The sequence below is a fragment of the Conger conger genome, chromosome 15, assembly GCF_963514075.1.
Source record: "Conger conger chromosome 15, fConCon1.1, whole genome shotgun sequence".
NCBI lineage: Eukaryota > Metazoa > Chordata > Actinopteri > Anguilliformes > Congridae > Conger > Conger conger.
Genome location: NC_083774.1, coordinates 16,633,274 through 16,660,358, shown reverse-complemented (window position 1 = coordinate 16,660,358; position 27,085 = coordinate 16,633,274). Strand labels below are relative to the sequence as shown.

General features: G+C 44.2%; 1 protein-coding gene across 1 annotated transcript in view; it reads left to right on the top strand.

The window, feature by feature from the left end:
• The first annotated feature begins 4,111 nt into the window (after window positions 1-4,111).
• Window positions 4,112-27,085, top strand: part of LOC133111929 (protogenin A-like) — a 36,326-nt gene continuing 13,352 nt past the window's right edge. The window contains exons 1-9 of the mRNA XM_061222568.1: window positions 4,112-4,178; window positions 6,052-6,354; window positions 18,135-18,279; window positions 18,792-18,925; window positions 19,423-19,719; window positions 19,987-20,146; window positions 20,513-20,760; window positions 23,812-23,976; window positions 25,518-25,823. Of these exons, the coding sequence (XP_061078552.1) occupies window positions 4,112-4,178; window positions 6,052-6,354; window positions 18,135-18,279; window positions 18,792-18,925; window positions 19,423-19,719; window positions 19,987-20,146; window positions 20,513-20,760; window positions 23,812-23,976; window positions 25,518-25,823 (1,825 nt within the window). The remainder of the gene's footprint in view (window positions 4,179-6,051; window positions 6,355-18,134; window positions 18,280-18,791; window positions 18,926-19,422; window positions 19,720-19,986; window positions 20,147-20,512; window positions 20,761-23,811; window positions 23,977-25,517; window positions 25,824-27,085) is intronic.

Below are 27,085 nucleotides of genomic sequence, written 5' to 3'. Positions count from 1 at the left end.
GATAATGACTTTTACTCTATTGATCAGGGCATGGAGCTTGACCTCTGTTTGCGTGGACCCCCACCCACACACCCTCAAACCCTATATCTTCCACCCCAAAAACCGGTCAGTATTGGCAGTTTCTACGACCAAATCCCAAATAGATGCTATTGGCGCTGCCATTTTCTAAATGGTCAGCATATGGTCATCTGGAATGAGATATTATGCAACAGCAGGTTAACATTGGCAACTTAAAAAACAAGTATACATTCACATTTAGTGTAATTTGACGTATACGTCCATACATACATTCTTCGCAGAATGTATCTTACAGAGTTTAAAACAGTATTAATTGTTATTGCAGTGATTTATTCAATTATGTGTATTCATAACCTTTCTTATAATCAGTCTGCTCAGAGCACAGTCACTGCTTCACATCACAGTCCACCAAAAACACAATCTAAACATTTTAATAGAAATATTGTCTTCGAGAAGGAGAAGAGCATACTGGGGAAAAAGCTTAAAAACCTTGTCTGGGATTGGAGTGCATTTATACAAGTTTACTAACGCACATTTAGTAATTCACTGTCCTATTCCCAACTAATGGTCACCAAGCAGGAAAACATGCATACTGACAATTCAATGGTGAGACCAGTTAACTGGAGATTATATCGTACGATTGGGTGAATCTCAAATGTATGTACTCTTTTATGTTTAGCTCTTGGTCATGTGTGAACAGACAATGTCATTTTTTGTGATCTTCATGTGTGTCTTTGCACACAACAACATTTTGTGAACCTGGGCATTCGAGCAGGCAGTACAGCTGGGCCTATTGTCCGGTCGCTGAATGAGGATCTGTGAAGGGGAGGGGGGGGGAAGGGGTCACCCTCCAAAAAGAATTGAGTAGTGGATCAATATCGTCATTTACTTGGCAGCTGTTCGGCTACCATCAATATTTCCTCATAATTACCAAACCCAGTTTAGGAGGTGCTGTCTCACACTCCCAAAGCATTATGCTTGTGTGAACAGGGCCCTCTGTTTGTCCATCCTCAAACTATGATTTCACTGTGCATACTGTATATTCACAGTGGATAAAACTATAAGACAATTGTTTTGGAAGTGTCTGTCATTATTATTTTTAAGAATTGTATTGGGGGTTTTTTTTTTTTGTCTCAGTGGGCTATAAGACAGACATACAATTGCCAATTCTGAGCTTAAAAAGATTTAGATTTCATTTTATGATAATTTTAAAATAAAATGTAAAAAAATGTATCCTGAAGTTGATGTACTTTGCTGCTGTATTTTAGCTGCTTGTCAGGATGTCTCAGCTCATGAAGCTGATTAAACTTGGTAATGAATGCAATGGATTCCCTTTCTGACATCTTCACGGGGATCTGAACCCAAAAACCACACGGGCATGGCATCTATAATCAGCCAGAGTTATTTAATCAATATAATATAGAACTTCATCCATTCAGCTGTAGTATATATTTAAAAAGACCCTTTCCCCACTTACCCCAACCAATTGCTTATGATGTTAGATGCTGCACAACTGTTACATTTCATACAACATCCATGTCTCACCCAGGATCTTTAACCCCACAAAACCATTAAGACCTAAATCTGTAAAATCAGTAATGTCCCACCCAGTGGCAACCACAGTATGGAACAGCACTCTATGCGTTTAAACCCAGTGGCAACCCCAGTATGGAACAGCACTCTATGCGTTTAAATCCAGTGGCAACCCCAGTATGGAACAGCACTCTATGCGTTTAAACCCAGTGGCAACCCCAGTATGGAACAGCACTCTGTGCGTTTAAACCCAGTGGCAACCCCAGTATGGAACAGCACTCTATGCGTTTAAACCCCACTGCCAACCCCAGTATGGAACAGCACTCTATGCGTTTAAACCGAGTGGCAACCCCAGTATGGAACAGCACTCTGTGCGTTTAAACCCAGTGGCAACCCCAGTATGGAACAGCACTCTATGCGTTTAAACCCAGTGGCAACCCCAGTATGGAACAGCACTCTGTGCGTTTAAACCCAGTGGCAACCCCAGTATGGAACAGCACTCTATGCGTTTAAACCCCACTGTCAACCCCAGTATGGAACAGCACTCTATGCGTTTAAACCCAGTGGCAACCCCAGTATGGAACAGCACTCTGTGCGTTTAAACCCAGTGGCAACCCCAGTATGGAACAGCACTCTATGCGTTTAAACCCCACTGCCAACCCCAGTATGGAACAGCACTCTATGCGTTTAAACCCAGTGCCAACCCCAGTATGGAACAGCACTCTATGCGTTTAAACCCAGTGCCAACCCCAGTATGGAACAGCACTCTGTGTGTTTAAATCCCAGTGCCAACCCCAGTATGGAACAGCACTCTGTGTTTAAACCCCGGTAGTCTCATGCACTCTTACATCTTGAAGCTAATATCCACAATAATTGATCCAGAGGCCACGCAGTTTGTTTGGCAATAAAACGCCAGCATATTGATCAGTTCCAAGCTGGTTTCCAATTAAAATAAAGATCCCCAACCCTTAAGATATAGAGAGTCACAGAATGATCTAATATTAGTGAAAGAGTTTGTCTGTATGCATCATATTATGTACTGGTAAAATTTGTAAATAGAAATCAACAAGATAAACACATGACATTTATCTGTGCTGTCCCACTCCAATTTCATCTCTTTTTCGAATGGGTCATCTTAATATTGGGGGTACCATTTCCATGACTTAAGAAACACTGTTGCATGGAATTGTGTTTCAAACCATTTTAGACAGCTGAACTTAATTGAGAAATCTTGGATGACTTCCACATCATCCCAGAGAACAATACTGGAGTTCTATTTACACAATATTCATTACCGAATCTATTATAATGGCTGTATTTCCAATTAAGACCTCAAATACTATGTGAAAATAACTTCACTGCGTGATGGATAAATGGCACGGGCAGATGTGAATCCTAAGATTTAGATTTACAGAATATTATAAATCCTGCACAGAGGACACATGGCCATTGACCATTTGAAAGCATCCAGTAAACATGTAGTAGTGACATATGCAGATTGTGATTATTTGCCAAATCTCCTGTTCTGATTAGGGCAAGATGTCACTATAATATTTTAAGACCACTGTTAAGACTTTTAAAGGGTGTTTGAAATCCACATGGTGTTTTACTACCCCCTAAATTAAACCCATTTGCCACCAATGTTTTACAAACACCACTCTATAACAGTCCTACATAACAGAATAAAGACTGAACACTGCTAGAGAATGAGTGCTGAGGTGAGAGAGTTTTCATTTATACAGCCAGGTGGGGACAAACCTAATAGTTGCTATAACTGTAGTTGATGGTTGACATTGGCAGAGTAGGAACTATGCAATGGTGTAGTGTAGTGGTCAGTTCACCATACTCCCCCAATTCCCCCAACATCCACAGTTACATGCAGTGAATTAATTTGTATCGAATTTACATTCATCCAAAGTCGTTGCTATAATATTATTACACATTATTATTTTGAAGGTGCACAAACAAAATATATATTGTTCCATTCTTAAATTTGAATAAGTTTATTTGACCTAATAATCAACTAAGGTAAATGTTTTATATATTCATCACTTGCTTCTCATTGAGCCAGCCACTGAAAGACAGTACTATTAATATAACAATGTAGACCATCTAGCGCGCATTGCAGTGGCCTACATTACAATCAAGAAGCTAATATCCAAAGCGACTTACAATATGCGATTACAGGGGCGATATGTATTTCACATATTCATGGTGATATGAACTCCCGTCATTTGGGGAGCTGGAGGATGAACTCTTCCTTCCCAACATTGATTCGGATAAAATACCGCTTCAGGACCTGATCCAGGATCAGCACATCTAATTCTCTTCATAAAGGCAATCTATGCTCAGAAGGCTGAAGCAGAATCGGGGTCAGTTTCTGGATGAACATCAACAGCTAAGCCGTGGAACACACATTTGGGGAGGGAGTGTCCCTTTACGCCAAGAGAAAAGTAGTCCCTGATGCGGAGTTGAGGCGCTCTCACTTGAAACCTGAATTTGCACAGTGCAACGAGAGGCAGTAGTCACCAGAAATAGCATGCGAGAACAATTTAAATAAATGGCGTATTTTAATAGGAAAATATATCAGCGTTTGCTGTTTTTTGCAGTATCTCTTCAAATCTCAGGTAAGTGATTTTTATTATATCATACATTTTAATCACTTTTTAAAATATGTTCTAATGTTTTTGATGCGTGCATCCCTGGTCACCATAGCGTTGTATGTCATTGACGCTTGTTTATGTATAGATTGCAGAACACTTAAGCGCACACAACTTTACAACTGTCTTACAGAAATTATGTTGTGGATTCGCAGTTCGTGCATTTCTGAACGAAACGTATTGTGAAATTGAAGTGACAATTTGATTGTTCTCAAGTGGACACCGGACGTTGTATCGTTGTCCAGTGTCCTGGGAGGGCACGGTAGGCTAATGGCCGCGCTGACCACTGGTCAGGACATCTATTGTCCGATTTATCTCGGGTTGTCCCCAAATTATATAAATGGTAACCTATACGTTTATCAGTTTCTACCTGGAACGCGTGTTCGGCTTCGTGGATGTGCTGTTGCAATACAGCAGCTAAGTTCTGGGAACATTTCTGCTACACGTGGATGGACTGTTGTGTTTGCTTGAGAGATAGCCAGCCGAACACAAGCCGTGGAAATATGTGATTGCATTTCTTCGCATTTCAATTGGCAGTATCAATGAAATATGGCAATAGAATATTTGATGCGAATATATTCGTTTCGTATTCTTTATAGGTTTTAAAGTTAAATTGGTCCATAGACGATGGAATAATAGCAACCTACACCTACCTGAATATGCACGAACAGTGCTGTCTTTGGATAGTTAATGCTGACTACGATCGCGACATTACAAATGGTGTTATGATCTCTTTAAACAAGATGTGCCCAAACATAGACAAAAAATAATCTTTATATTGCATTTCACGGTTTTGGATGTTGTGTGTATTGCTTTGCACTGCCTGAACTTTAGTGTTGTATAGCCTGCTGGTAGCCATAGAACGAAGGTATGACAGCACGTGGCTATGTAATGCTGTTTGTTTATTTTTACTGTGTTGGGACAGTTTGTGAAATCAACTTCTTAAGGGAAGATAGCCTACATACGTGTGCACTTAGGGAAAGCGTGGATTCGCGGTAGCCTACTGGCAACTAATCAAGATAAACAAATGACTGCTCAGTGTTCATCGTGCTCTTCATCACCCCAGCATGTGTCTACGATGGAACGATTGGGTTTATTCAACGAAGCTTGGGGAAGCCGAAAAAATAACGGCTCTCTTTTCGATCAATGTTTATTTAAACAAGTCTATTTATTGACAATCCACAAACCGATGTATAAACGCATTTAAATAAGCGTGACGATTTTGTGACGTAGCCATGCTAATAGACTATTAGGGTACATGTTCTTGTTTTGTCTTTTTTTCTGGGAAAATATCAATATGAACAGTACTCTCCCCTACGTCAGTCCAGGCCCTGTTTGTTCAGTGGACATAGCTTGTTTTAGGTATTGGGGAGGCTGCAGAAACCCCAAGTTTAAAAGGTTCATGTCATGTGTTGTTTGTTCTGTGTTAGTTTTCCCTGTATATCACAACACTTTTGAATCGATACTAGTCGGCAGCTTTACTTTTTTCCCACTTTTGAATGAAATGTTGCCCATGGAATCAGATAATTCGGAACCAGTAACTTTATGAGCCTGGGCCAGACGCTTAACTGGATTAAACATATGCAGGAGTTTTGGGAGGAGTGGGATTGCCTTAAGTGTAGGTTTTTGTCATTGAACTGCATTGCTTTCCCTTACCAGTAGTGACTTGCATCAACATTAGAATATTAAGTTAGGAACATTCTGGTCAGATATGTGATTTTACACCTTAAAGGGCTACTTCCAGGGCAGGCTTGTCTAGGCCACAGTCGTGTAACTGCCACCCCTCCATGACCCATCCCTCCTCTGTGCTGTGAAACTGACTGCTCCTCTCTCCTGGCAGGTGTGTTATGTTTTAGTGAGCTGTTTTTCATCAAAGAGCCCCATGATGTGACTGTGGTACGGAGGGACCCAGTTATTTTGGACTGCCAAGCACACGGAGAGGCGCCCATTGATGTCAGGTGGCTGAAAAATGGAGTACGAGTCTCTGAGAATGAGCGGGTCTACCTGCTCTCTAACGGCTCGCTGTACATCTCCGAGGTGGAGAGCAGAAAAGGAGACAAATCAGACGAAGGCTTCTACCAGTGCCTTGCACAGAACAAGTATGGAGCCATCTTGAGCCAGAAAGCTCATCTAACTATCGCAAGTAAGTATTGCCTCGAAGCGACGCCTCACTGCCTACAAGAATGCTCAAAGTGGTAAATCTAAGTGTGTCCAGTGGAACAACTACAGGTCATCGCTGGTGATGCGTCTGGTTATGGTGACTTCAGCACTGGTAGCAGCAGGTATTTGGTGGGGAATGAGGGTGTTGAGGGTGTGGACTTCAGCCAAGGAGACCTCATACTGTCTCTTTAATATAATTAAGCTCAACTGAATGCAGTTTCATTTGAAAACTGAGATCAACAGAATTGGAATATTGGAGAATAGGAGACTAGGTGATACACTTTTACATCATTTAAAATGCTATTATTTGCTCCAAAACAAGGGGGGGGGAAAGAGACTCCCAAAATCACAAGCTGGGTGCTGTCATTTCCTTTCAGCTTTGGGACGTCTAATCTTTTGGCGGGCTGACTTATCCTTTTACTTCAGAAGTGTAATGTGCAATGTTGCATTTTGGGAATCCTAATTCTCTAATCCGTCTAATAGCCCAAGAGCTGAAGGGAAGGAGGGAGGTGGAGGGGGGTGGGGGTAAACCAATCAAAGCCAGAGATAGATGCCTAAAACCCAGAAGTTTCTCTTGTGTAAGAAAATGTGTCCATTCATGTGCAAATGAGGGGAGCTCCAGGTTTTAAAGGGTTAAGAGTTGCCCAGGACGCGGGTTACCCTAACCCTAAAGAGCAGATGACCCCCATTCACAGGCCAGGGCTTTCATTTCATTGCTTCCACAAAGTACGTGGTCAGTAGGAATTGTTCTTCTGGAATGCTTTTTTTTTGGGGGGGGGGGTGGGCATATACGTGAGCAGGCTTTTTGCTTTTTAAAAGAGGGGAGAGGCTTTGTGAGGGCCGGCCATTGGGGGACCGCCCTCCGCCCGTGTCACCACCCCAAGGCCATCCTTCGCCCCGGTGCGAACGCGCACAATAGACTTCGCCTGCTCATCTCTCCCCTGCGCTCCCTTTCAGAGGGGGGACCGGAGGTTTTAAGCAGCACCTAGTTCTAAAAATGCACCTTTACTCATTATTGTCTTTATTGGTTGTGCCTTTTGTGTCAGCAAATTGAGCCACATTCAGATATGATTGATCAGACTTGAGACGTAATACTCTTGGTTCTGTGTTACCGTGATTGCTGATTTTGTGGCCAGCTGGAACTTAGTCAAACCCCTTTGACCTTCATAAGAAGAGCCCAGATTAGTACTGTGAGAATTTATATCAGAGAAAGTTTTTGGTGTGACCAGCCAACATCTTAGATAGCCATTATAAGCTACACTTGGTAAATTTTAAGTATGTCCAATGGAAATCTTGAAAATACATCTTGTCCGTTTTTTCCAGAACTGCGTAAGAAAGCACTTGCCAAGTTATCTTTTAAAAAACAAACAAAAAGACAACTAGTGAATTTATCACAGAGCAGTTCTCCAGTGTCCATTGAGAGATATCAATAAATACTTCAGCTATAGTTAGTGACAGCGTGCTTGGTTTTCTGACATCTGTTTATCTACGCATGTAAATGTATTTTTTAGATTTACATCTTGTGGAAAGTGAGGCGGATGGAACCCGGCGTGCAGCTGACAGGAAGTTGGTTGTTTATTTCCTTTCCTTGAAAGGTGGAAATTGGATTCTCAAGCAGGGGGCTTGCCCCTGGCTCTGCTCCCTGGCTGCAGCACACTGAGCTCGGAGCAGGCCTTGCTGTTAAAGAAAAACAAAAATCTGCTTGCCCCAGTGCAAGTGCCTGACCCCCAACATCCTGTTTTATCATCTCAGTCACTCTCCCACTGACAACATGTGCCTCTGTGTTGAGTTCACCATAGATACAGCTGGTCTTTTAGAGGTTCTCTTTGGAGCATAAAGCACTCTGCTTTCTTGATCTGAGCCGGACGATGCACTGGCAGGTAGATGGCAAGTCAAGTCAATTTTATCTATGAAGCACATTTAAAAACAGCATTTACAGTCAACAATCCAGTTCATTCCACTTTGCTTATGAGCTTAAGGGACTCCAAATTCATTTTATTTTTCTTAGAAAAGTGAAATTGACCAATTGGCATAATTATGGCAACAATGTTGTTTGTTTGCAGGATACCACAGCCTTGCCAATGTAGTGGTAGTAGACTTCAAGAGACTAATGAGCCTTCGGTTACATTGTCGAAGGTTGGGGGTGGAAGGGGGTACAAATGCTTGCTGTAAAACTGCAGAAACCACAGCAAAGCAACATCAGCAGGGTTTTTGCACCTGGACTTCAGCACGGCATGTACATTACACGTTTTGCACCGGGCCCTGTGTGTACCTGTGGGTTTATTCATTGAAGTTGGCGTGCTGTTTTTTGTTATGAACTTAAGAGGTGGTAAAATCAGCCAGAGGGGTTTACAGGCCTGTTTTAAAGGGACACTTTGCCGTGATGGACGGTCTATCTTAGAGCTCATAACATTTGCTGGTACCTGAGAAATGCATCATGGTAGAATACAAGGGTGGTAGTGGGGTGGGCCCACACACACAGTCACACACTCGCACTCATTCGTACTCTCTGGAGCGGGGCTGTTATGGTATGTGTTTGAGTGTCTTCTTACCTCTGTGTGTGACTTGCCTTGCTGGACTTTAGTGTATGGTCAGCCACTGAAGCAGAATCAGGGCTTAACCCCCCCCCCCCCCATCCACTACCATTAGGAATTAATGAAAAGCTATTCACTTGGGCCTCCTTTGTCCAACCCCCCTCCCCTTGACCACCCCTCCTGAAGTAAGGGAGTGCTTTCTGAGGGCACTTGTTTGTCCAGAGATCAGTGGACAGAACAGCTGGGCCTTTTCACTATCGGAAGGCCAATTATTGTTCTGGTGAAAAGTCACCTCTGAATGTAGTGCATAACTTTTCTAAAAAGTATGAATCTGCTACTAATGTACAAACTGACACTCCGATGGCATTATAAGTTAAAATTTGTACTATGGATTGAATACGCTTTATTATTTTTGTGTTATGTGTAAAATAGTTATGTGAGTTAAGGACAGTGTAACCTTTGCTGCTGAGATGATGTAATTGAAGTATCTCTTTTAAAAGTTATTTTATCGTACACAATGTTTAAAATGTAATCTGTAGGCCTTCTATTTGCTTTGAAAATAATAATTCAGAGTGTGGCTTGTGGCCCTTTTAAGATATGCTTTATGATGAGCCGGGATGGGCCAGGGCGCTTAAACCAGGGGTGCCCAGGTGTCGGTGCAGGTTTGGTATAACCCCAGCACTAAGACCATGATTAGATTATTAGTTTAACCAGATGCCGCAGTGCTGGACTAAAACTAAAGCCATGCACACACATTGGCCCTTTTGGGATAAGAGTGGTTCAGTCAACAGGTTCAGCCTCCACAGGCCGCTTGGCACCTCCCCCTCTCCGAACCTCCACCTCATGCTCACGACTACTGTCTGTTCTGTTGAGGTCAGAACTGTAGAATCTCTCCCCACCTTCAAGCGCAAACTGAAGACGCACCTCTTCAAGCAGCACCTCTCCCCATCCCTCCCTACCTCCCTGTGAACCTTAATTGTTGTCTTTGTGATTTAAGTTGTGTTTCGGTTTTTTTAGTTGGCTAGGTAAGCAGTATTTGGATAGTTAAGTTTGGTCACTTTTGCTTTGTTGTTTGTTTGTTTATTTGTTTGTTTAAAAAAAAAAAAAAAAAAAAAAAAAAAAAAGATAGGCCCTGGTCCTTATCTTTGTTGTTCGGGTAGCAATTGAAATTGTACTTCCCTCCAGGGTCTTTCAGCGCACTTATCCCTGGTTATGGGTATGCACTTTGTTGTACGTCGCTCTGGATAAGAGCGTCTGCCAAATGCCAATAATGTAATGTAATATAATGAGTAAAAGAGAACTTGAAAAGTTCAGGTACGCTGTGAGACTCAGCTGGTCAGAATTTGAGGTGGACTCTTGGGCAATGCTTGGACGATTAGCACAGATACGCTGGGATATTGAACTGCTCTAACCTCATGTATTGAACTTGTGGGTTACTACATGTCTTATTGGAGGGCCTATGTGTGACCTCTTTTGCAGGCTAAAATGGTTTGCTGATGTTAATTATGGTCTTTAAATCTTTACCATCATACAGAAATATGCCCAAGTTCCTGGCATCATGAGTGTGATTCATTGTGAGCCCAGGAGTGGAGTAAGTCACATCTGTCTCATTGCTCTATAATCTAGCTCCTAAATAATTCGATAAGAAAAAGTGTTCCCTGGTTGTGATCTGCTGAACTGTTTTTAAAGAAGAGAAATCGCACCCTATTCTAGAGCATGAGAATTGAGTTCTCAGGCCTTCCTGCTCTTCCTGCGGTTGTGTTCAGCTCTGTAATCTCAGATCTCGGAGGTCAGAAGTTCCTGCAGAATGCAGGTACCGAGGCAGGAGGAGGCACTTAAGGGTTCCTGTTTTTCCTCATCTGAGGGAATGGAAGCAAATTCCTTTCAATTTGCCAAACAGATTTACTATGTTTCTTGTCAGATGAGCCTCTCGATAATCCCAAAATTACATTCCAATAATTAACGTTGCATCACGCTGCATATCCTCATTCGGGAAACAGACCAGATTCTGTACATTCCGCATTGTATATTCAAAACCTGCCGGAGTTTAGCGCATACGCTAACGATAGACACGTCTAAAAGCGGAATGAAAAGTATGATGGCTCGGTTAAACGTATTCTCGTTTACTCTCACATGTTTTGTCTCGTTTAATTAAAAAAACCGAAGAACCTGCACAAATTAGAGACGTGAAATGCGTAATGAAAGGACTAACCACTGGAGGTGAAGGGATAATTATGCAGAGACTTCAAAGCTTATGAAATGAAGAAGAGCGTTATCCTGGAGAGCCCTTCTCCGCCCCACTGCCCCATGGGCTGAAAGGGCAGGGGTTTGTGGGTTGAATGGCTGGGCCACTGGTCAACGGGCTGTCATGGAGGCATTATGTAGCCCAGATCCAAGCAGCCTGCTCTCTACTGATTGATTTGTGGAGCTTTTCAACACTTTCAACAGCCTCCCCCCCTCTCATTTGTCCATTGGTGTTTTCCCGTGCCGGACCTATCATTTATTAAGCTCAAAAGAAAAGCATCGCATGGGGGTGGTGAGAGAGAGACGGAGAGGTGTGTATGTATGTGTGTGTGGGTCAATCTCAAATGAAAATTAAGGTTGTCTTTAGAGAACCCCCCCTCCCCCCCTTCTCATTGAGTCATACCCCCTGAAACCTAAGATATGTCCGTTTTCAGTGCACAGAGACAAAGAGCAGAAATGGGATAGATTTGTCAACAAGCTTCTTCTGTTACAAGATGGAGAGAAGGCCACCAGGGAAGGGCCTGACAAGTGCTATTCTTGTTACATAGTTTGAAATGCCTTGAGTGTGTGCGCTCGCTCTGTAAACACAGAACGGCCAGATAAGCTGCATCAATCCTCTCACCGTGGCTCCCATGTGAAGTGGCCTGGATGTTTCTCTCTCTGTCACTCCCTCTATCTCTCCTTCTCCCACCTTGTTTATGTGTGAACTCACCGGTGCTCCACGCTGGAATGGTAATCTCTGTCAGAGGGTTATTCTCTTCTACATTAGCTTCAGAATCAGAATTTTGTTGATCACAGCTTGCCAATTTTTGGGTATTTGCAAATTAAAAAGCAGTGAGCCAGTGTTTGCTAGACTATTGCAATGGCGATGTAGTCGTGAAAGCTAGTGATTGGAGGTTTGCAGTGGTCCTGCGTTACTATCAAAGATGGAGCCCTTCAGCACTGGGTATGAACATTTTGACACACGGGGCGGCTGGAATGTATGGGGCATTTGGTTGTGCTCAGCAGGCCATGGGGTGACCATTTGCAGGATTGGGTGTCCGTGTCTCCACTTAGCTGTTTGGCAGATCATCCCAGGCCAAACTGCCAGAGCCCGGCTTATCGCCGCAGCCTGCCCACCTTGTTTCAATCAGGAGGAAGCGGAAGCTACACAAGTCGACTAAGAACCGCTGTGCTATCTCTCTCTCCTCTGTCACTTCCTGACTTTCAGCTCCACTGGGAGCAGTAGGGAGGGTGGGGGGTTTGTAGAGCGCGGTGGGGGCTGGACTGAATTAGCCGTGCTGAGCGCACAGCCATTGTCCTGCCAATGGACACTCCCGTTCCTCTTGCGCCCCCAGCTTTAGCCCCATAGCAGTTCCTCTGGAATGCCCCCCGGTAGCTCACGGGTTTAATGTTACATCACATCACATTACATTATTGCCATTTGGCAGACGCTCTTATCCAGAGTGACGTACAACTAAGTGTATACCCATAACCAGGAACAAGTGTGCTGAAAGACCCTAGAGGGAAGTACAATTTCAAGTGCTAAGGCTACAGCAAAGATAAGGACTAGGGCATATTTGATTGAACTAACAATGGATTATATTTATAGCCGTTTTTATGCAGCACAATGTGATGGAACAATTTTACAACCTTCTTCCTCACTGGCGACAATGCCTTATGCCTGATCATAAAATCATCAATATGATGTCAATTCCTCTCAAAAGTTTCTCTCCTTTAACTATAAAAAAAAGTCCTTGGGGAGTTGGTCAAATACAGAGCTTCCCAGAAACCCAGGATTCTGGCGTGACCCCGGGGGGTTGGGGGAACCAAGATGGCCCCTGACGTCTCTAAGGGAACCTTTGTCTCTTTGTGACCTGGTCACTGACCCCCTGTTTCTGCCCTGCTAGTTCTGGCAAGCCTGTTCAATATGCTCTCACGACAAAGGGGGGAAATTAGCCAATGCACCGGACACTTATTTTGTTCTAAATGTATCTGTACATTGTGTGTGTCTGTGTGTGTGTGTGTGTGTGTGTGTGTGTGTGTGTGCGCGCACAAGAGAAAGTGTGTGTGTTATTTCACTTTTTAATTGTTTAAATTTTTCCTTCAAACTTTGCTTTTTACTTTTTAATTGTAAACTGTAATCAGTTCATAAACACAGCAGTCTCATTCCAGAGAGCCTTTTTAGGGGTTGAATTAGTTCAGGCCTGCACTGAGAAATACGAGTCTGCCAACACCAAAGAGCAGAGCTTCATCAATACCCTTTAATTGATCTGATCTCTCCCTTTAATACATTCAGGGAGGGTGCATTTGTTTGGATATTGAATTTACCCTAGCGTTAGCACCTTCTGGAACATGCGTTTGTCCCACACATTAACAGTGACCGAAGATGCAAATTGGATGTTGCCGAAGTGAATGAACTACAGAATCATTGAGCGCACACAGGATGGCTCTTGTTTGATATTTCTAATGGAGAGGTTTGTGAAGAAAGCCGGAGATAGAAAGGAAAGCGCTAAGCTTTACGACCGCGGAATCCCCTCAGAGATGGGTGGCCCCTCCCCCGGGGTGATTGATCACTGGTTCGCATTGCCAGCAGGCAGGCAGCCGGGTGAGCTGGCCTCTTCGGACCCGGCCTATCTGAGCCACGCACTGGCCAGGATTTGTGGAGGGCAGAGGTTAGAGGTCAGGGCAGCGGAGGGGGCAGATGGCCAGATCCTCTCTATGCGCTTGTTGGGAATCTTCTCTTTCTCAGGCCCGGGCTCATTACGAACGAGCCCAGCTACACAAATAGTGGTTTGTGGAACCGGAAGGCACGGCGTTCTGTGTGATAAATAACCACACGAAAGTTTACAAAGGGGGGGGAACTGATTTTGAAAGTTAAGTGCTAGGGTTTAGTAACTAATGCTAAGTGATGACTGACAATGTAACTGGAGCCTTGAAAGCTTCAACAGACAAACCATTGCCTTTCAGTACCTTGCATATTTCCCATCCTTCTAGAGCTGTGTATACTTAAATTCTCCAAATTACCACTGATTAAACGCACTTCGTAGTTTATCATAGTACACAAGGATAGTAGTCCTATCCTCCTGGTTCGCAGTTCAACTGATCTTGCTCTTCACCTGCCCTGACTTCTCATTAATAGCCCTGAAGGTGCTCTGGTCAGTCTTAACGCTGTGAAGCAGAAGGTCAATTAGGTGTTCAGAGAAGCTTTTACCAGGCCACTGACCGCAGCTTGCTGCTACAGATCTCAGCACGTGGCCGAGCTGTTTCGCAGTGACGGACAGAGACCGCGCCGTCTCTTATCCCCTGACCTTTCCAAGCATTTAGAAGCACATCCATGGCTGCCCCTGGGCCCTGGAGTTAATTGGATGCCTCCTTGGCGTGGAGGTTACGTTGTGCAACAGTAAGGAATGTGCTTTGATGTTGATTGAAAGTTCCACATTTCACTTTTTTTTTTCTCCTAGCACAGTGCAGGAGAGGAGTGGCCCACACATCCGGGCAGTGATTCACGTGGCCCGTGATTCGCTGGCTGTAATGAGCTTTGGTCCATGTGCTGATCTTTCACAGAATGCGCTCTGATTATTGTCATTGTTTAGTCCACTACCTCACATCAGAGTCCTGCTGTGGAGGCTGTGTGCTGCAGGTTTGGCGCAAGATGCCAGCCAGCCCACAGCTAACAGACAGCCGCACGCTCTGTGAAAGGGACCACATTCCTAAGAGTGCAAGATACTTTATTTATTTCATTATTTTTCAGAGCGTGATCTATGACATTTAAAAAGTAAGGAAAGTGAATCCAAAATATTGCACTTCCTGTCAGGAAAACCCAAAGTATGCTTAAAATGAGTTCATATAATTTACAGTTTAATAAATATATATATATTTTTTGCATTAACAGGAGCTTGCATGAAGCTGTCTGGTTAAAAAAAGGAAATGGGCTTTGGAAAATGAAGCCCTTGGGAATGTGTGAAGGGGGATGGGAGTCAATCACTCTTAAGGGGCTGATTTATAAAAACCCGCTACATCCAGCTAAACTCTCTCCCTGGGTTTTATTTTCTGACAGAACCACCCTCTGTGTTTTCCAAACAAGAGAATTTAAGGGCCTGCACTGCCTGTCCAAGTGCTGTGTGCTAGCCATGACTCACTCCCCGGAAACAGATCTTATTCTTTCCAGCACCCTAGCACCTGCCATCTTTGACATCTTTAAAAAGCAATGTCACATGCTCTGTCAATATCAGTGCGATGTCAGTGCTTTTGTGTCAGGTGAAGATGGCTCAGCAATTATTTGGGCTATTGGCTATTGGTGCTGGATAAATGTATATTAAGCCCCCCCCCCCGCAAACATCTATCCATATCCATTATCTATTGAACTAAATCAGAAATTCTGAAAAGTGTGACAGAATTACACAGCAGTTAACAACAGCTGTATTGAGAATTGCATGTTATAGAATGAAAGCCAGTTAAAAAAAGAAAAATAACATATTTAATAGTGCGGCTAACCAGAAGGCTTTGTTTGGTATTTGGGGATCGGATTTGAGGTTAGAATTGAATTATATTTGAAAATCTGCAATTATCTAAAGATTTAATCTACATGCTTTTGAGTGCCTTTCCTATTCCATGGCCTTTAGTCTTTGCTTTGATGCCAGTTGCAGCAGCTGAATAATCACACCAGATCACATCACAACGCCTAGTGCGGATCTGCTTAGCTGAAATGTGAGATGACCGTAATCTTCCTTAGGTTCTTCCTGTATTTTCTTTAATTAAGTCCATTCTTATCTTCTGACAAGTAGATCTCCCTGTGTGCTATTTCCCACAGAGCTGATTTTCATTTTTGCACTGAATCCTGAAATACGCAATAATGTTTGTTCATCTCCACATTGTATATCTGTGCGAATTTTCCCAGAAAGCAGGATGGTTGACATGGAAACTGAAAGGGAACTGTCCTTTTTGATGAGACAGCTGGTTTGTTTGTTTGTCAGATGTGTTTTTGTATCAGACTGTTGTAATTTGCATCCATATAGTGTAACCCCAGTCTGTATTGGGCTTCTGTGGTATTGGCCTTGATTTGTGTGTAATCATTAGGTAGATTTTATCTGGGCTTTGACCTGAGCTGATTTTTTCCCCCATCATGGACCTCCCTAAAACATAAAAGGTGATTTACCTAAAGGTCTGTACTAGGAGAAGTATTGCCATTGATTTCTTTTAACAAATTATTGACCTGAGGCTTTCAGGAGAGATGGGGAGGGGTAGGGTGTGGTTGGGTAGTGGGTTGTTCAGGCGGAGGAGGAGGAGGAGGAGGAAGAGGAGAGGGAGGGAGGGAGGGAGGGGTCAGTTTAATGGCTTGGGTTTGACTGATCAATGGCAATGTGGGACTGTCATTTTAAGGTTCTTTTTCTGGACTCATTATCTCAGTCCAATAATCATTCAAGAATATAAGAAGAAAATAATAAATGAACAAATTAACAAATAAATTATCAACCTCTACAAATTGAATGACTCTAATAAGGTTAGTAATAATAACCAAAAAATAACCATGCAGATAAGGAATGGTCTTGTATATACTGCGGGAAGAAAACACAATATGTGGCATTGGCTGCAAGATATGTGGCCTCCTGACACAAAATGAGGGCTAACCATTCTGTTTCTGGCCCCTTGTATATAGGGGGGTTTTCCTAATTACTGTAGTTTGCAAATTTAGATAAAATGGTTCCGCTTTTACTAAATAAATGTTTTCTTATGTCCTGGTATTTTGTCCATGAATATGTGTCCTGAGCTGTAATGGCTGAAAAGGATTTTTGTAATACCTTTCTGGACGCAATAATTTGTATTAATTTCCGCATTGTATGTCTGTGAAGCACAGCACTGCAATAACAGGAATCACATGTACACCGGTGCGTGCGTGGCTTAAGGGAAGAACATGTCTTGTGTTTGCACATTACTGTCCTGCCTTCTGAAGGGTTTAGTAAAAGGCATCTGTCTGTGTGGACTCCCAGCACCCCAGGGTGAATCTACGCCAGCACTACAAATCAACCATTCTTGCCTTTCGATGCGCTAATAAACCAATTAAAACCTCAGGCTATTTACCCTGTGATTTAAAAATAGATGTTTCACGTTTGGTATTTTGCCTCACTATCCTGCTTTAAATATGTTTAAACAAACTCAAGTGTGTTAATTTAGCCAAATAAGTCAGTCTATCCATTTCTTATTGCCCAGAACATTATAAAAACAATAGTTTCAGTTTGTCTTATTGACATGCTATCTGTTCTTCAATTTAATTGGTTACTTGATGGGAATGAGAATCTTCATCTATAATGGATTAAACTATGACGTTCACCCTTAATGAACATGCAGTATGACAAACAAACTGATAAATGGCACACTAGTACATGCAAGATAACTTATCATTCTGATTCTTTCGGTTTAAATAAATGGCATCACTAGTGTGATTTGTGATTTGTCAAAGTTTAGTTTAGTTTTTCTCTTCAGGCTGTGGCTTCAGACAGTAAATCCCCAGGAAGATGAGCATAGCCTGGGTGCTATGAATAAGGCCTTTAAGCCATTGTCTCAGTTGTGTTTCCTGAAAAGGCCATTGATTTCCAGTGCTTGCATGGCACTGCTGATAACATGCGTTTGTGTGTATCCATTGAGTATGCGGTAGGTAGACCGAGGTGGGGGATGGCGGTTATTGTAGTTGCTGAGACTGGTATTGATTTTCAGGTTAACACGGTTATTTCATCTCTTTGGCTCTTTATTTAATTTTCGTGGATTGGCAGATTGTAACACCTCTGAAAGCACTGACAGATTAGGTTTGACTCTCCTCCGCTAAGCCCGGGATCAGAAGAGTTACTCCCCTACCTTTCGAGAGCACCATTTAATTTTGTTCTCCTCAAGCAGGAATGCCCATCAAGCAGCTCATTGACCTTTCTTGATGGCAGTTTTCTTCTTCTGTGGTCACCCTGTCAGAGCTCAGGAGTGCAGGTTTCTGATGCGCCCTCTCCCTGTGCTCCAGGTATTTCCCCCTTTGCGAGCCAGCCCACATCAGTGCTGGTCACAGAGGGGTCCGTGGCCAGATTCGCCTGCCAGATCACATCGAACCCTCCCGCAATCATTACCTGGGAGTTCAACCGAACCATGCTTCCTCTGGCTACTGAAAGGTACACACACACATTCTCTGGGCACATAGCCTGTGATGGTTTTCCCATGATTTCTGGAAATATTTAAATGGTTTATTTTAGGGTCAAATTTAATCTCGTGCTTGAAACCCAATCATTAGATATTGTATTTTTACTTCCATTTTCCTTTTGAAAACACTTAGCATTGTAGCTTACCTGGTTGCATCCCATATAAGGATCAGCTGTAGAAGACTGTGATGAATATTCTTTGTGATACCAACTGCTGGGTACTTTTGCATGACCAAAGGCATGTTACCATTGTACCCCATCACAAATATCAGAAAACGACTGAAAAGCACAAACATTTAACTTAACAACTGGTGAAGGTTTTCTTTCTTCATTAGATATCAAAGGTAAATAAACAAAAGGACAGTTAACAGTTAACTGACATCATCAGCATTGAACTATTGATGAATTGAAGGTGAAATGCCTCTCGTAGTCCTGTTGTGATATAATGACAATGCGCTGACTTCCCTTCTCCTGCACTCCTGCAGAATCACAGTGTTGCCCAACGGCGTGCTGCAGATCCAGGGTGTGGAGCAGGGGGACGCCGGGCACTACCGCTGCGTGGCCACCAACATCGCCAGCCGCCGCCGCAGTGCGGAGGCCACGCTCACCGTCACCCCAGGTACGTGCGACAAAGATGTGAATTTTATTACTGCTAAATATCAGTGTCTAATGAGGTGTCCATGAGCAGAGAATCACGTACCTCGAGGGTGGAGAACTGTAGGTAGCGGCCTGTAGCGTAGTGGTTAAGGTACATGACTGGGACACGCAAGGTCGGTGTTTCGATTCCCGGTTTAGCCACAGTGAGATCTGCGCAGCTGTTGGGCCCTTGAGGAACCCTGTATTGCTCGAGAGGAGAATTGTCTCCTGGAGCAATGCAGGGTTCCTCAAGGGTCTAATCAACTGTACGTCGCTCTGGATAAGTGCGTCTGCCAAATGCCATTAATGTAATGTAATGTAGGTACCTGGAAGTCAGCACCAATTAAAAAAGAAAGCCAGGGCTATGTTTGGATTCAAGGGCCAGACTTGATGACCCCTGGTTTATGGTGTGATCAGATAGAATTGTGGGTAATGTAGGAAACGGGAGGTCCGTGTGATGATTCCAGTATTTCTCTGCAGTGCCCGGCCCCAGGCTTCCGCAGAGGCCACAAATCATCGCTGGGCCCCAGAACATCTCCACGGCCCTACACCAGAGCACCATCCTGGAGTGCATGGCTACCGGCGTCCCCAGGCCTCTCATCTCCTGGAGCCGGGCGGACCACAAGTCCATCGACGTCTTCAACACAAAGGTGCTGGGCAACGGGAACCTGGTCATCTCAGACGTGAAGCTGCAGCACGCCGGCGTGTACATGTGCCGAGCCACCACACCTGGCACCCGCAACTACTCCATCGCCGCGGCAAACCTCACTGTGCTGGGTAACTTCTATACTGTCAATATGTATTTCTCACCAACTTTAGAGATTCATTGACCCTTTGTAGAGTAGTTTGTGTCTAGAACATTGCTTTCCGTTACCAGTAGTGATTGTTACATCACCATTAGAATGTTCAGCTAAGAGCATTCTAATCACATACACGTATAGGGTTAAGGAAAAACCTGAATTAACACAGTTTCAGTGACATCTACAACAGTTTGCAAATACAACAACATAGCAAAACTGTGTCAACCTGTTTCGACATCTTCAGCCCCTCCCTCGCTGGTGGAGTGGCCAGAGAGTCTGACCCGTCCGCGGGCGGGAACAGCCCGCTTCGTCTGCCAAGCCCAGGGCGTGCCCTCGCCCCACATCACCTGGCTGAAGAACGGGGAGAAGGTCCACTCCAACGGCCGGATCAAGATGTACAGCAGGTATCAGCTGCCAGACCGGATGTTTCTGTGCTTCAGCCTGCCTTTATCATTGTCTCAATGAGTTTGCTTGTGTACAAACAACTGATTAAATTCCTAATCTTGTTTTCTCAGTCATAAAGATAGCACATTATGGCCTCTCTTCAGTAGCTACTGGCCAAAATTACTCTTGACTGGATGTGAGCAGTGCCACAGTTAGGGAAGAGCTAACCAGGCCCTGTGATGATAAACAAGCTGAAGCTTTAACATTTCAGATAATTTATCTTTTACATAGACGCCTATTGTTCCTGTTATGGAGTTATGGAGGTTGTTTGTAGCCCTTTTGGAGCTTAGTTGAATGGAAGTTCAATTTGCCTGTCCTCCCATCAGTAAACTGGTGATCAACCAGATCATCCCGGAGGATGACGCCATCTACCAGTGCCTGGCGGAGAACGAGCAGGGCTCGGTGCTGTCCATGGCCCGGCTGATCGTGGTGATGTCCGAGGACCGGCCCAGCGCTCCCAGGAACGTGCGCGCCGAGACTGTGTCTAGCTGCGCCATCCTGCTGGCCTGGGAACGGCCGCTGTACAACTCGGACAAAGTCATCGCCTACTCCGTGCACTACATGAAGGCGGAAGGTGAGGAGGCCACTGAGAAAGCCCACATCCCATAAAATACTGTACTGCGGTCTCCCTTTTTATCAAAACCGGCATGGGTCCTGAGGTGTGAAGGCCAAGAACGCAGTCCCCCCCCAATATAGATATTTGTTGTGGAACTTTTGCCGTTGGTCTTGTTCGTGTCTCCACGGGCGATGGCAGCTACATGAGCGGTAGCCCACGTGAATGGAATCCGGGGGGCCTGAAACTTAATAAACGGGGCTCTCAGAATTCCCCCGCGCTCTCTCCCTCTCTTCCTCCAGTGCCCTGAAAAGGAACCTGAGATGTTGACCATCTGTTGTTAATAGTTGGTTGCCGGGCAGAGGTCAGTGGAAAAGAATGGCTTTCCCACTGACATCGGCCTTCTCTGTGCAAACAGAGTGCCCCATCCCCTTGCATTGCCCTGCACCCTCAATTCAGTGGAGATTCAGGGCCTCTGAGACACTGGTAGTCAAACATACCATAAATAACACTATCATATTTGCATGGGCATAGATGAGGGATCTCAAATCTCAAACCTAGATTTAAGCCATTGCTTTGTGACTGAGTTCACACACTTTCTTTCCAAGGCTTAAATTGGTTGCTGATTGAAAGGAACACACAAAAGTCAGAAGACACTGTGGCCCTCCAAGATTTGAGTCCTGCAACTTTCATTATCAAGATTAAGTGGACAATAATTTGCCTTATGGATTGTGTTTCTTGAGGACAAAATAGTCCTCACTAAACAAAAAGAGTCAAAAATAGAAAGAAAATCACATTTGAGTGCCACAGTGCATTCACACCAGCGATGTAGCTCCTAGCTTTCCTAGTAATTATTACTCAAGGCTCTCAGGACAACTTTGTGCTCTCATTGTTAAGTAAGAGTATATTTTAATGGCTGCATTTCTTCATCTTTCTCAGTCCACCCTGCTTGGTGTAAGCTGGTGTTGAAATCTTTAAGAGGAGAATGGCAAAAGAATGCATGCATGAGCCAAAAAAGAGCTAAAGGAACACCTGCTAAGAAATAAAAAAAACAACTTAAAAAAAAAATGCTGCTTTCTTTCAGAACGTGACATCCGTCTAAGATGTCGAGCACTTGATTGAGATTTAGCAACACATTGAGCTCAGTCTTATGGAAAAAAACAGGAGGCCATTTTGATTTGGATTGACAAGGCCTGCTCGTCACATTATGTGTGTGAGGTCACAAACGTTCAGCGTCGGGACTGAATGGAGGCTCTAATGAAAGAGTGGGCTAATTAGAGTGCATGTTAGAGTGTACTAATCCAACACTAGACATTTTGTGAAGGTATTAGGAGAGCGTGAGTCTGGTTGGAAGGCAGCTTTGTCTGCCCTACTACCTCTTTTCACCCACGCCTAGTATGAGGCCTTGTGAGCCATTCATTTCCTGAACAAGGCCTTTTTTGTTTACCCTCAAGGATCTTGTTTATCAGGTCAGGAATCAGGCCCTGCAATTCAGTCAACTCAAGCATTAAGTGAGTCTTTTGTGTGACCTTTCTCATCTGCGCTAATTAATGCGCTATCAAAGCACATTTGATAATGTGGGAAAGGTGCAAGTATGGAATTTGGCTTTAGCGGTGTTGATAAAATTGTCTGTTGAAGTGGGAGGAAGGAGTTTGATTGAGAGCGCATTTTTATGTTGTTGTTTTTTTTTTTCTTCTCTCACCCGGTGTTCCTCACAAGCTCTGTGAGATTCTTGGAAAAGGACAGGGCCCTCGGAAACCCATTGATAGAAACATTGCACGCGAGGTCCTCCTTACGTCTCAATGATTGTGCTTTAATTGGAGTTTACCAGAGGGGAAGAGAATGTTGTAAAAAGGGATATAGAGGGTCAGGACATTAAGTGAATGCAAATCTTAACACTTTTCTGTGACAGGTTCTTTTGATGGAGAACAGAGCGCCATTGAGTATCTTAAACTGGAGTCTGAAAAAACATTGGCAGCCTGCATTTCCCTCTTCCACAACACTCATAGTCTTTACTTTATAGTATAGCACTTTATAGTAAAGCTAGGTGATTTTTTTGTTGTCAAGTTTGAATTCAAACCAGTGAACCATTTTTGTTAGTGTAGTTTTGATAACGAGGGATGATTTAATCTGAGATCTGTGGGTCCCTCTCCGTTCTTACTCCCTGTTTGGGAAGGCAAAACCAACAGCCGGGCTCAGAGCCACCGTCAACCGTCTTGCAGAGGACGGAGAGTTTTGCCTTCCAGAGCAAAGCTCTCTACGGAAGAACGTGACCGTAACCTGGGTTCCCAGGTCACTTGGCTCTGTATTTTTAGGCGCCACGGTCATCCCCGTGTCCCCTCCCCACGTCTCCACACGGTGGGAATTTTGGTGGGAATACTGCAGTATCAGGTAGACCTATGATCTGTAGGGGACCTCCAGCTGGGACCCATGGGAACTGGGAGGGGCCCAGGGTGGCCAAACAGAGGATTCAGACCCTGCCACCCCCTCTCCTCTCCTGTCCTGAGCATAGCCAGAGTGGGAGATTTATGCTTTCACTGCAATGTTTTTATTGCATTCTTTTGCTGTTGGAAAGACGAGCATTGACTGGTCTTGTGTTAAAATACACGTCCTTCCCCATGCCACTGTTTTGGGTGAGCTGTGTCCATAAACATAAGCGTGGAGTCAATGCAAGCATAACCTTTCTGTGGTTATATATACAGCCCAAAGGGTCTGCTGTCAGTTACTCCGTAAATCCTTCTGCTGCTCTCATAACATTAGTTTTGAGTCATGATGAGCATACACTGGGATGCAAAATATAACTGTTTTAGAGAAATGGAAGCATTGGGGAGATGGGCATCTAAGCTTAAATTCAATAAAATGCTTGGAAATAACTACTCTATTAGTTGTTGTGTGTATTGTGTTTCTCTATAATACATATTAGCTGCATATAAGAGAGGGCAAATATCCCTGTCTCAAGTAGTTGTGTTTCTAAAATGGAAGGAGCTGCAATTAAATGAAAGGATTGAAAGGTTAGATAGTGTGGATTTCCTGCTCCTCTCTCCTCACTGCCATTCCTGTTATCCCCACCAGGGTTAAACAATGAGGAGTATCAAGTTGTTATTGGCAACGACACGACGCGCTACATCATCGATGACCTGGGCCCGGCTAGCAATTACACTTTTTACATCGTGGCCTACATGCCCATGGGAGCCAGCCGCATGTCTGACCACGTGGTCCAGCACACCTTAGAGGACGGTGAGTCAAGCTTCGTTGTGAGTGTGTAAGCTTCAGTGAGTATAAGCGAGTGTGAGTGTGTGAGCATGAGTGTGAGTGTGCATCTGTTTATTCTGAGGGGATGTGTGTGGGGGGTGGAAGGTGGGGTATAATGTCAGTTATCCAGACATTTACAAGCAGTTCTTCTGGCTCCTATTGGATTACTGCTCCTGGAGCATCAAAGATACTCTTGTCCTTTCCTAGCCTTTAATTACTTAACTGGATCAGTTATTACCTGGATTTATTACAGGTGGGTCAACCATGCGGTCAAAGTACTAGCTACTACACTGTTAGATACCCAGGCAGGCAATCTGCAGCTTTGTAGAACCACAGGAACAAGGTCACTTACCCCAGTGCTCCAAGGCAGTCGTTTGGGCAAAGGTTTTCCTGAAAAGCTAAACGTCATTATATTTCCACACCACATTCTGTCAGATGTTCGCTGGTTGATTATGCCGTAAATTACATACAATGTGCCAAACACATATGAGATGAAACAAGAATCTAAAGCAAAAACCAGCGTCATTGGTCTATTTGATACGATTTTTGGAATTGGAGAATTTTGAATGCCAACCTGTATCCTAGACTAGACCCTGGTCCTGGAGTGCCAGAGATATTGCTTGTTCATGCTCCATATGCTCGCATAATTGTGTTAATTAGGGTCATCTACTCATGTGCTGGACAGTATGCATGCAACAAACCAGGAGCATACAGCCCTCTGTAGTATCACTGCACTCAGTTTTCCCAGTGCTGTAATGATTTTCTCTGTGGCATTTGGCACTTAAAGGATTATGAGCGAGTTAGCGGTGTGTGTGGCCCTGCGTGATTGAGGTCTTGCTTGCCCGTGAGCGATAGTCACAGACCTCTCGCACTGTAGATAACGGTTAAACCTCAAAACCCTTAGCAGGAGGTCAGAGGTTACAAAGGGTACAGGGCCCATCGAATGGGGCTGAAGTTATTAAATAATAACACGTGGCCTCTGTTTTTTGAAGAGTAAACAAGGGTCCAGGTCCAGAAGCTGTTAAAACTGGCTTACTGACTTTACCTCAGCTTCTCGTGTTAAAGGGACATAGGCCCTTGTCATCTAACCTACCATTACTTTCCTCTCCATATCCCTAACAAGGAACCGCTTGCAATATATACAGTAATAAAGTTCTTTATTATTAATAAAATCTGTCCAGCATAAAACCTATCCAACCGCTTCTGGCTACAGTTTTGGTTATTAAATATGATTTGCCTTCTGAAATTACCAAACCAAATCTTTATTAAATCACTTGAAGTTCTCCTACAGTCTGTGTTTTGGAATTAATCTCATGCCTCTCCAAGTTCGTTCATGAGATTGTTTATTAGCATTTCTGTGCGTCCTGCCCTGTGCATTGTAAGAGTGTTAGTCACACTGGTGAGGGGAGGGGTTCAGCTTTTGGTAAACACGGGCTACATCATAGCATTGGCGGGCTAGCCGCTGGCGGTTTGGCATACGCCCATCCGTCTGTCTGACCGTAGTCTGTCTGTCTGTCCGGCCGCAGTGCCCCTGCGCGCCCCAGAGCTGAGCCTGACTAGCCGCAGCCCCACCAACATCCACGTGTCCTGGCAAGCGCTCCCGCTCAAGCTGAGCCGAGGGTCCATCTCGGCCTACCGGCTGTCCTACCGCACCAGCACCGACAGCAGCATCACCTCCCTGGAGCTGCCGGGCGAGCTGGGCCAGCACCTCCTGGAGGCCCTGCAGCCTGACACCATCTACCTGCTCCGCATTGCCGCCGCCACGCGTGTGGGCTGGGGAGAGCAGTCTGCCTGGACCTCCCACCGCACGCCCAAGTCCTCCAGCACCAAAGGTACCCGCTTCTCTCAACCGCCCAGATCACGTCTCTCTCAACCGCCCAGATCACGTCTCTCTCAACCGCCCAGATCACCTCTCTCTCAACCATTCAGATCACTTCTCTCTCAACCATTCAGATCACTTCTCTCTCAACCATTCATGTCACCTCTCTCTCAACCATTCATGTCACCTCTCTCTCAACCGCCCAGATCACTTCTCTCTCAACTGCCCAGATCAGCTCCTGCTGGTCAATCATGGGAGTAGTTTTCTAAATTAATTAATTCGGTTTTTTTTTTTTTTATGTGTGGGTCAGTCTTCTCCAAACATCACGTGTTGTTTAGATTATTATACAAATATAAATAGACATAATTCATTTTAATTTTAGTTTGTGTTGAATAGAATGAAACATAAATTATATGAATTGCTTCAAAAACAGTTGTAAACTTTCCGAATCTTACAGGCCGATAAAACATTGTTGAATCACCTAAACAAACAGAAAAAGCAATAATAAATAAATAGCGATGATTTAAAATGCCGGGTTTTATGAGGTTTAAAGCACAGCTGTGGGAAGAGTGGCCCGAGTTGGCCATGTGAAGAGTTTGCTCTGATAATCTTGTTAAGGCCTTGCGTTTGTTACTCGCTGACCTTTGACCTGGGCTGTCAGTAACGTCAGAGTGGCCTCGGTCATGGGCCATAAAAACGAGACCCAGAGGCCTCCGGGCGGGAGAGAGAGAATGGGAGCCTCTGCCCAACTGGGGGGAGGGGAGCCGGCCCTGTCCCCCTCTCTTTTAAATCTTTGTTTTAGAAAATCCAGGTAGGCAACGTACCTGTCTTTGTAGATAACCAGATACGCCCGTTCCTGGCATGTGGTTTTTTTCCAGGGGCCTGGAAACAGGGCTGTGAGTTGACCTGTCATGCTGTTTGGATGGATAGCCTTTTGCGTGGGGGGGTGGGTAGTGGGGGCCTATGCGGGGCCTGTTATATCCATCAGATAAAGCTAGGCTAACAACAGGGTGGAGAGCATTCCTCTTAGCAGAGCGACAAGACCAGGAACCAAAATAACTCAAATCCCACTCGGCATTCTTGCAGTCATTCAGGGTTTTTTCCCTTTCGGTTGTTGGTGTTTGCCTGGAGGTTATTATGTGTAATCCGAAGGAAATAGTATTTCTCGCTTCAAGACTTCCTTCGTTTTATATAAAAATATTTTCATCGCTTGTGTTTGTCAACAGGTTTTTTTTTTCTTCCCTCAAAACAAGTGAAAATTGAAATGTTGGCCTC